The sequence below is a fragment of the Tupaia chinensis genome, unplaced genomic scaffold (genome assembly GCF_000334495.1).
Source record: "Tupaia chinensis unplaced genomic scaffold, TupChi_1.0 Scaffold148350_1, whole genome shotgun sequence".
NCBI lineage: Eukaryota > Metazoa > Chordata > Mammalia > Scandentia > Tupaiidae > Tupaia > Tupaia belangeri.
In genome coordinates, this window is record NW_006208201.1 from 1,620,102 (window position 1) to 1,631,005 (window position 10,904).

General features: G+C 37.1%; 1 protein-coding gene across 1 annotated transcript in view; it reads left to right on the top strand.

Moving 5' to 3' along the window:
* LOC102476367 (neurofibromin) overlaps positions 1–10,904 on the top strand; it is a 160,206-nt gene that overhangs the window by 69,635 nt on the left and 79,667 nt on the right. The window contains exons 7-12 of the mRNA XM_014584974.1: positions 2,608–2,675; positions 2,906–2,981; positions 4,584–4,741; positions 8,819–8,992; positions 9,424–9,546; positions 10,290–10,364. Coding sequence (XP_014440460.1) covers positions 2,608–2,675; positions 2,906–2,981; positions 4,584–4,741; positions 8,819–8,992; positions 9,424–9,546; positions 10,290–10,364 — 674 coding nt within the window. The remainder of the gene's footprint in view (positions 1–2,607; positions 2,676–2,905; positions 2,982–4,583; positions 4,742–8,818; positions 8,993–9,423; positions 9,547–10,289; positions 10,365–10,904) is intronic.

Below are 10,904 nucleotides of genomic sequence, written 5' to 3' on the forward strand. Positions count from 1 at the left end.
AGAAAGTGAGAAATCACCCCCCAAGGGGTGATGGCCATGCCACAATCCCTTCTTTGTTCACCTCCTGGGATTTTAGGCACACATGCATATATGCCCGATGTGAGTTTGAAACCACCAGTTTCTGGGCTCAAAACTGCAGTTGGCTGTGTTGGGGTCCAGTGACGTAACTGCTATGCCAATTGCTAGCCCCAGACCCTGGCTAATTTAAATGTAAAACGTTGTTATACAAGTCATCTTTATTTTTGTTTTACTTTGTATTTTGATTAGGAATTGTCAGAAGTAATGTTTTTAGTGTCTGACCTAAAATTAGGAAATCGAGTTATATTGGCTTTGAAAATCTCAACAGTTGTGCATAGTCATTTTCAAATATTTACTTTAAATTTAATAACTTTTTAACCAGAAATGTAAAAAGGCTATAGAAATATAGATGAGCTCTTTCGCACTATATAAGATGGCAGGTGAAAAAGCTGTGAAGCAGGATGCTAAGGAGAAGAAACCTGAGGCCAAGAACGCTGATGCCAAGGTCAAAAAGTCCAAGAAAAGGAAGCTGCATTGCAGCCCGAAACCTGCCCTAAACCTGGTCCTAGTCCAAGGCATCGGCACATACTCCCGATCTGCCATGTGTTCCAGGAAGGCTGTGTACAAGAGGAGATACTCAACTACTAAATCCAGGATTGAAAGAAAAAGGAGAAAGTTCTTGTCACTGCCACAAAACCAGTTGGTGGGGATGAGAATGGTGGTACCTGGGTGGTTAAACTGTGCAGAATGCCTAGGTATTATCCTACTGAAGATGTGGCTCAAAAGCTGTTGAACCATGGCAAAAAAAAAAACAAACCTTCAGTCAGCATGTGAGAAAACTGCTAACTAGTGTCACTCCTGGGACCATTCTGATCATCCTCAATGGATAACAAAGAGGCAAGAGAGTGGTTTCCTGAAGCAGCTGAGCAGTGGCTTGCTACTTGTGACTGGACCTCTGGTCCTCAATTGAGTTGCATTGCATAGAATGCACCAGAAATTTGTCATTGCCACCTCCGTGAAAATTGATATAGCAAAGTAAAAATCACAAAACACCTTGCAGATGCTTACTTCAAGAAAAAGAGCCTGCAGAAGCTCAGACACCAGGAAGGTGAGATTTTCAACACAGAGAGGAGAAATAAGAGATTACAGAGCAGCGCAAGGTTGATCAGAAAGCTGTGGCTTTGCAAATTTTACCAAAAAAGAAAGCTGTTCCTCAGCTCCAGAGTTACCTGTGATCCGTATTTGCCCATCCAAATGGAGTTTATCCTCACAAATTGGTGTTCTACATTTCTTGCCACGAACCTAATTAAACAACTGGTCATAAATATAAAAAGAAAGAAAGAAATATAGATGAATAATGTTAGGTCATTGGGAAAGTCATGACTTATTTTTCTGTTTTTCTATGTCAAAATGCGTCACGACTTTCCTGACACTCCAGTATAATAATGCTTTGTTTGATCTATTTTACCCTTATTCAGAATTTATTCAGAATTTGGGACCAGCAGTTAGCGTAATGGCTATGTTGCTGGACATCCACGTAGTCGACCATAATTCGAGTCCCAGACCCGGCGACTTAAACTCATGCTGGGTGCACGTGCGTGCATGCCCAAGATCCCGAGAGAATGGAGGAGAAGGGATTGCAGCGTAGCCATCCCCCCAGGGAGTGATTTCTCGCTTTCTGTCTCTCTGTCTGTCTGGCAAGTGCATGCGCCCTATAGCAAAAAACCTCTCCAAAAAAAAAAAAAAAAAAAGATGATAGGGGCTTGCTGTGTCATGACTGTCTTCCCTTAGCCCCACAACCCCAACTGGGATAACAGGCATTGTACTACTTTTTTTTTTTTCTTTTTAAGACAGAAATCTCACCATATTTCCTGCAAGGCCAACTTTGAGCTCCCTGTCCTCCTGCCTCAATGTTCCTGAGTAGCTGGGAAGGCTTGTTTGCATTTTGTTGAGTTTTGCCTTTAGTGGACATACTAAAGAGTTTAGGGTTTATGTTGTCTTTTCTCTCTTTTTAAAAAAAAATGATTATTTTAATTTCTTTTATATATTCAGTCACTATACATCACTACAGCTTGTATAGCGAATTTACCCAACATAAGTACACTTTATACCAGTCTAATTGAAGATACTACTATGCACATTATCATCAGCAGATAACATCCATTTCTGTGTCTGTGTTCATTGTCTCTTTTTTTGGTGGGGGAGAGGTTTTTGCTATAGGGCGCATTTGCTTGCCAGACAGACAGAGACAGACAGACAGACAGAAAGTGAGAAATCACCCCCTGGGGGGATGACCACGTCGCAATCCCTTCTCCTCCATTCTACTCTCAGGATCTTGGGCATGCACGCACATGCGCCTGGCGTGAATTTTAAGCCGCCGGGTCTGGGACTCAAACTGCTGTTGACCACATGGGAGTCTAGCGACATAGCCATTACACTAACTGCTGGTCCCTGTGTTCATTGTCTTGATCTTTGCATTGCTTACTGGAATAAAGGCAGTATATAAGAAAAAGTTATTTTTGCTAGAATCTTTGAACTGTATTGTGTTAACTAATGAACTAGCATTAATTAAACTATTTTCCCCTCTAGAAACAGCATTTAAATTTAAAGCCCTGAAGAAGGTTGCACAGTTAGCGGTTATAAATAGCCTGGAAAAGGTAAGGTACAACCTCTTTAGTATCAAACTTTTGTTTTTCATTGTAGATTTTGCTGTCTTTTGGTATTTTGAACTGAGTATATTGATCACTAGAGTGATCAATTTCACATTAATTTTAGGAGGAATACACTGCAATATTCTTAGGAAAATTGGAAGTTTGTGATGTTTTATTTACTGTATTAAGAAAAGATCACTGTTGTCATATAAAGGCATGTGTTTTGTTATTTGTAGGCATTTTGGAACTGGGTAGAAAATTATCCAGATGAATTTACAAAGCTGTACCAGATTCCACAGACTGATATGGCTGGTAAGAATAAAATTGATTTTTTTTTTTTTTTGGTCTTTTAAACTCTTGCTTATGAGGTTAAAAATCTATCACTTTCTCCAAGTTATTTTTGTTATAAAGGTACTTTTTACATGCTTTATTTTTATTTATTTAAAATTTATTTATTTTACATTTATTCACCGAGCATCATCACAGCATACAAAATGTGATTTCCCATCTAGAATACACTGTGTAGTGGCTTATCATATATGTTATTGTCAACAAGTAATTTTCCATTTCTTGTTTTGTGTGTGTGTGTATCTGTCCCCCTAATTTTCACCCTCTGCCATTTCCTACCCTTCTCCAACATTATCTCTGGTATCTACAGTTGCTTTCCATTCCTCCCCCCAACACACACATTTTATTGATTGACAAAATATCTAATTAATCTAACTACTTTCAGTTGCAAGCTCAACTGATAGATACACATCTGTGAACACATGTCTGACTTTAGACATGAAACTGCGCAGAATGAATATACAATAAAGTAACACCTAGCTGATGCTGTATAGCTTACCGTGGTCATTAAATAGGTATTTTTAAATTTATTTTTTAATGTCAAGAAAAGCAGTCTTAGCTTTAATAACTCAAAATCAAAAAATGCTAAGATAGCTCAGTGATGTCAAATACAACATGTAGGTACTATTTTTCTCTCACAGTTTTAAGAAACCCCCCCCCTCCAACTCTTTGCTTTCCTTTCAGCAGTTTGAAATGACTCTCTAAGCTTTAAAGTTTGGATTGAATGTTTGATGACTGTCACAGAGGAGCGCTGCTTTTGCTCTTGGATGTTTTATTCACTTACTTATTTTAGGGACATGTCTGTAAGGTAGTAGTTTTCTTAATCTATGATGTATGAATTCTCAGGACACAACTGCATGGGGGATAATACAGACTCCTGGAGAACTTTGGTAATTCTCTCCAGGAAGCTTCCACTCTTTGTTCAAGGGTATATGGCACTTTGCAAAAAGTCCTGCACATTGAGGCTAAATACAAGATGGGCCATTCTAAAATGTGAACTTCTCTCGAATGAATTAAGATAGCTCTTTTTTTTTTTTTTTTTTTTTTTTGCCATAGGGCGCATGCACTCGCCAGAAAGACAGAGAGAGAGAGAGAGACAGACAGAAACTGAGAAATCACCCCCCAGGGGGGATGGCCACGCCGCAGTCCTTTCTCCTCCATTCTTCTCTTGGGATCTTGGGCACCCATGCACACACACCCAGCGTGAATTTAAGCTTCTGGGTCCAGGGCTCGAACTGCAGTCTTACTACATGGGAGTTCAGTGACATAGCCGTTATGTTAACTGCTGGTCCCAAGATAGCTCTTCTAACACAAAGACTGTATGTTGGGTCATCAGGAAAGTCATGATGCATTTTTTGCATAGAAAAATAATGTCATGACTTTTCTGGCAACACAATAACTTTGTCTAATTAATAAATAAGTTATTTATTGTCGTTTAAGTGAACTGGTACGTTTATCTTTTTAAAATGTGGCCTTCAGGATTTTGGGTAGTGCCAGCTTTTAATTAATGCCAGAGATTTTCTTCTCATTTAAATATGTCATTTACTATTTATATTTTTCACATAGAGTGTGCCGAAAAGCTATTTGACTTGGTGGATGGTTTTGCTGAAAGCACCAAACGTAAAGCAGCAGTTTGGCCACTGCAAATCATTCTCCTTATCTTGTGTCCAGAAATAATACAGGATATATCCAAGGATGTGGTTGATGAAAACAACATGAATAAGGTGAGGAGGGCAAAATTGTTTCCATCATGTTCAGATATGAAGTTGTTTTCTTACTCAAGGCATTGATTACTTCAGGCTTATCATTCTTTTTTTTTTAACTTAAAACTTTTTAAAATTTATTATTATTATTTTAATTTGCTATAGGGTATGCGTGTTCATGAGAGAGAGAAAGAGAGAAAGAAAGGAAGCCACCAGGTCTGGGACTTGAACTGTGGTCGGCCGTGTGGGAGTCCAGTACCCTAACCACCACGCCACGTGCTGGCCCCAGTGCTTTTTCTTTAAGCAAACTATTGGGTCATTGGGGAAGTCATGAGCATTTTTGCATAGGAAAACATAGAAAAATATGTCATGACTTTACCAACAACATAATATTTTAGGGAACCATTTTAATTTAAATAATTTTAGATCACTTTGCTGACAGATACATATTTATACATAGTTTTATTTGGAGGAGAGAGAAATAATACCACTCAATGATCAAAGATTTAAAACAACCCCTTAGTTTTATTCTTTTACCAGACAAGATTAAGTGATACTTTTATTACTGTTAAACAGAGTTTCTTTTTTTTTTTTTGGAGAGGTTTTTGCTATAGGAAATGTGTGCTTGCCAGAAAGAAAGATAGTAAGCGAGAAATCACCCCCCCCAGGGGGGATGGCCACGCTGCAGTCCCTTCTCCTCCATTCTCCTCTCGGGATCTTTTGCACGCACACACGCCCAGCGTGAATTTTAAGCCACTGGATCTGGGTCTCGAACCGCAGTCGGCTACATGGGAGTCCAGCAGCATAGCCATTATGCCAACTGCTCGTCCCAAACATAGTTTCTATAATATTCACTGCAAGGGTTGCCCTTCAGCATTTCAAGTCTGTTGTACTTAAGTGTGTGTCCACTTTGTGTTATTGAAATGATCTAGTAACTATTTTAGGTATTTTGGAACAGTTTTTACAGAATTTTATTAAGATGCAGGATACCATCTATAACATCTGTAGTGAAATTGGCACTCTTAACTTACTAAACATGAAATGGGTTTTTGCATGACTTTCCTGTGGAAATGTTTAAACTTGGCCAAATGATTCCCTACTTTGTAGAAATACTAGATAGGGATTTTATGCCCTGAAAGGTAAATAAATGAATGAGACAGTCCGGGAAAGTCTATGTTCTGTGGTCTTCCACTGAGGATACTGTACTTTCCATCTGAGAACTCACTCATTTATCATACTAGATTTGTTTTAGGGCCCTTCATGTAGAATTTTGTTTGCTTGTTTCTGACCATTGGGAAAATAGAAATAGATACAATGACTATAAATTTAGTAGTACTCTTAAGTTAGTATGTATGTATGTGTATATATACATACATGTAAAAATAATTTTTTTTGGAGAGGTTTTTGCTATAGGGTGTGTGCACTCACCAGAAAGACAGAGACAGAGAGACAGAAAGTGAGAAATCACCCCCTAGGGGAGATGGCCACACCACAATCCCTTCTCCATTCTCCTCTTGGGATCATGGGCACGCATGCACATGCGCCCAGTGTGAGTTTAAGCCACCAGTCTGGGACTCAAACCACGGTCGACTACATGGGAGTCGAGCGACATAGCCATTACGCCAACTGCTAGTCCCAGTGAATTTATATTTTACTGGTCATAGCTGTATCTTTGTAGATGTCTATTGATCATTTGTGTATCTTCAGTGAGTTACTTATTTTTCCATTGAATTGTTTGTCTTTTATTGATTTGTAGGATATGTTGTATACACTTACTACTTGATTTCTCTCCGTAAACTTTGTTCATGGGTTCTTTTTTCTATTTAGATACTTAAAGTTGCATGTATTACTCAGTCTGGTTTTTGTTTCTCTTCTAGCTTTTTTGGTCAGACCTCTCTTCCTTACAAGATTTTACTTACTCTTTTTATTTTATTTTAGTTTTAAAGATCACCCCCCCACACACACCCCTAGCAATATTCTTAAGGGATGTTGATTTGTAATTTTCTTACAGTGATTTTAGTTTTCGTGTAGTGTCTTTGTCTCACTTCAGTATCAGGGTAATAGCCTCAGAATGAGTTAGAAACTGTTACTTCTTGATTTTTTGGATGTGTTTGAGGGAAAGTGATGGTAATTCTTTAAATTTCACCAGTGAAACCATCTGGTCCTATTTTCTGTGTTGGAAGGTTTTTTTCATTACTGATTTAATCTCCTTACTAGTTGTAGCTCAATTCAGATGTCTTATCTCTCATGAATTAGTCTGATAGAGTGTTCTAGGAATTTGTCAATTTAATCCAAATTACCAAATTTGTTGGTATATAGTTTCTCATAGTATTGTCTTAGAACCCTTTTCATTTTGTAGAATCAGGAGTTTTATCTCCACTTTCACTTCTGAATTTAGTAATTTGAGTCTTCTCTTTTTTTTTCCCTTAAATCTAGCTAACATTTTGTCAATTTTGTTGACCTTTTCAAAGAAACAGTTTTTGATTTTGTTGATTTTCTCTTTTGCTTTCCTATTCTCTTTTTAAAATTTATCTCTATTCTGGGGAGACTGGCAGATGGTGTGGTGGTTAAAGGCGCTGGACTCCCACATAACTGACCATGGTTTAAATCCTACACCTGGTGGCTTGTTTTCTCACTCTTTCTCTCTGTCCCTCTCTGATCAAATTAAAATAAATAAATACATTAAAGTTCAATAAAATCTTTTAAAAATTCATCTCTAGTCTAATCTTTATTATTTTTTCCCTTTTGCTACCTTTGTGTTTACTTTCCACTGTTTCTAGTTCCTTAAGGTTATTGATTTAGTATTTTTTTAATATATGTGTTTACAACTCTAAATTTCCCACATAGCACTATTTTTGCTTTTTATAAGTTTTGGTATGTGTTTCATTTTTCTCAAGATATTGGGTCATTGGGGAGAAAAAAAGATACTGGGTCATCAGAAAAGTCCTGATGTCTTTTTCTGTTTCTCTATGCAAAAATGCATCTGGACTTGAACTACGACCCAATATTTTCTGATTTCCTGTTTTTGTTGTTGTTGTTTTGATCTATTGGCTACTCAAGATTGTATTGGTTACTTTTCACATATTGTTACTTTTTCTAGTTTTGCGCCTACTGTTAGTTTCTAGTTTCTTTCGGTTATGATTAGAAAAGATACTTTGTTTGATTTCAGTCTCTTTACAGATATTAAGACTTATGATTAGAAAAGATACTTTGTCTGATTTCAGTCTCTTTACATATATTAAGACTTGGGTTGTGGCTTAACATATGGTTTTTTTGGGAAAGTATTCCATGTTCAGCTGAGAAGATTGTATGTTTTTCAGGTGTTGAGCTAGTTTAGTTTTTAACATGTTACATTTGAGAACACATGTATGTGGAGATGTATTTATTTATTTTATTTATTTGGGAGAAAAGCCAATGGAGGAATTTGTTAGTGAAATATAAAGATCGTGAGAATGAGTAACTTTTTTTGAGGAACAGAATTTAAAGCAACAAATCAGCCTTGTGTATATTCTTTTTTATTAAGAATTATTTAATTTTATTAAGTAATTATTATTGTTTTTAATCTGGCCAGAGAGAGAGACAGGGAATGTGAGAAAGCAAGTTGTCAGCTCTGGGATTCAAACCATGGTTGGCCTTGTTGGAGTCCAGCGCCTTAACAACCATGCCACCTGCCAGCCCTGCATATTTTCTTATTTAGAAAGCCAAGGCTGAATTATAGCTTGGAATATTAGAAAAGGATGGAACAATTTGACATAGAGCTTAACCAAGACGGTGTAATAGGCATTAAAGATAATATCGAGAAGAGGATATGATCAGCTGCACTCTGTTGAGAAGTCAACTACTTTGTTTGAAAAGGAGTGTTTTGTTTTTTATTCCTTTAATAATTCAACAAAAAAAGTGGAGAGCAGTTTCCATTTTTTAAAATTTGAGATACATTTAAATGATGACAACTAAATTATGAAACTAAAAACCACCAGTATAATTTGTACATTGTTTATAGAATGAATTTTAGAGGCCATTCATTTGCTACGTATTAGCTAAATCTGAAGTAGAAAAAAATTTCATGTGTCATATTATTTCTGTATTTGAATTCTGTAGAAGCTGTTTCTGGACAGTCTGAGAAAAGCACTTGCTGGCCATGGAGGAAGCAGGCAGCTGACAGAAAGTGCTGCAATTGCGTGTGTCAAACTGTGTAAAGCCAGTACTTACATCAACTGGGAAGATAACTCCGTCATCTTCCTACTTGTCCAGTCCATGGTGGTCGATCTTAAGGTAACACGCTTATTTTTCTCTGCTACAAACTTTTAGGAAAACTAAATAAAAATAATCTTCTTATTCAAGTATTATGTCAAAGCTCATTGCTAACACTAAAGTTCTGAATCTCTTTTTGGCAATTCATAGAGCCTATATTTGTTACTGCATTCATCAGCCTAAATACGAATATGAAGAAAACACAAAATTAACCAGTTTTCTTTAATTAGCATCAATATGCAGATAAGTTTAAAATAATGTAGGAATGTAGGTCTGAAAGGAACTGTGGGTACAGAAGGGGTTGTGTCAGATTGATGAACCGCAGTATTAGTGTTCTGTACTGTTTCTGGCAGCTGAATGTTAGTGTACCTGTGTGGGAACATGTTGATGTTATTACGTAATACTGGTACCACATGACTAAAGGCTTCTGTTTTCTATTGGGATTTTTGTAGAACTTGCTTTTTAATCCAAGTAAACCATTCTCAAGAGGCAGTCAGCCTGCAGATGTGGATCTAATGATTGACTGCCTTGTTTCCTGCTTTCGGATAAGCCCTCACAACAACCAACACTTCAAGGTGAGGGCACTGGTTTTAGTGTTACTGATGCTGCTATCCTTTGTAAATGTGAAAGGGCTAGTAGAAGGATGAATGGGGTACACCATTACCAGTACTTTCTCTCTCTCTGTTTTATTTTCATTTTTTTAGATTTTTGCCATAGGGCACATGCACTCACTGGCGAGAGAAAGAGAAGAAAAGTGAGAAGTCATACCCCAAGTGGGGTTGCCACACTGCAGTCCCTTCTTCATTCTCCTCTTGGGATTTTTGGCACACACACCCACACACCCACACACACTTGCACTCACATGCCTGGCATGTTTTATAAGCTGCCAGGTCTGGGTCTCAAACCATGGAGCTGGTTGTATGGGAATCCAGCATCATGCCACCTGCTGGCCCCATTATCAGTATTTTTAAATGTTATATATTGATGTTAATTTCAAGGCCTTAAAATACTTATCCTGTCTTTAAGAAAACTTTGTGGTGTGGTCACACCAGAATCCTTTCTTTGTTTTTCCATCGTGTTTGGATTTTTGAACGTTCATACACACATACCTAGCATGTTCTTTTTCCAAGCTGCTGGGGCCAGGATTCAGACCTCTCTATTGGCCACATGGGAACTGGCTCCCTTAACCAGTGGGACCAGTAGGTTACAGGGCTGGCTCTAAAACTTTTTTTTTTTCTCTTCAGTTTCTTTGGGTTTTCATTAGTATTCCTAAGTACTTTCCCCCATAAAAATTCTCTGTTTTGTCTTTCTTGTGTAGATCTGTCTGGCTCAGAATTCACCTTCCACATTTCACTATGTGCTGGTAAATTCACTCCATCGAATCATCACCAATGTAAGTCTAAAAGGTATTGCTAAATTGATTAAACAATTATTTTTCTTTATTTTGTGTATTAGTTTTTTTCTTCTTAAGAGAGATGCTCTTAGGTTTCAGAAAGGTTCTGGACTTAGCTGTATGGTATAGAAGGATTTTTCCAAGGTGGTTGTATCTAGTAATTGATACACATGGCATTTCACATCCAATATTGGTCTCAGAGCCATTATTGAGGAAGATACAGTTAAAAATCCTTTGGAAAGATTAAAGCCAAAACATTTCATTTAGACCCAAAGCCCTTCAGAACAGTGCTACCAGTGACATCATGTAACATTTTCACCTAAAAAGCTCTTCACATTTTATCTGAGTATTTTTAGTCCTTTCTCATCATTTGCTACATTCTGTTACTTTACCAATTAAGTTATAAGTAGTGATATGTATATTGTAGTCACTTGGCACATTTACAAAGAGATGAGACTATTTGTATATTTTAGTCTTTTTTAAACAATGAATTTTTTTTTTCTCTTTTTTTTTTTTTTTTGAGAGGTTTTCGCTATAGGG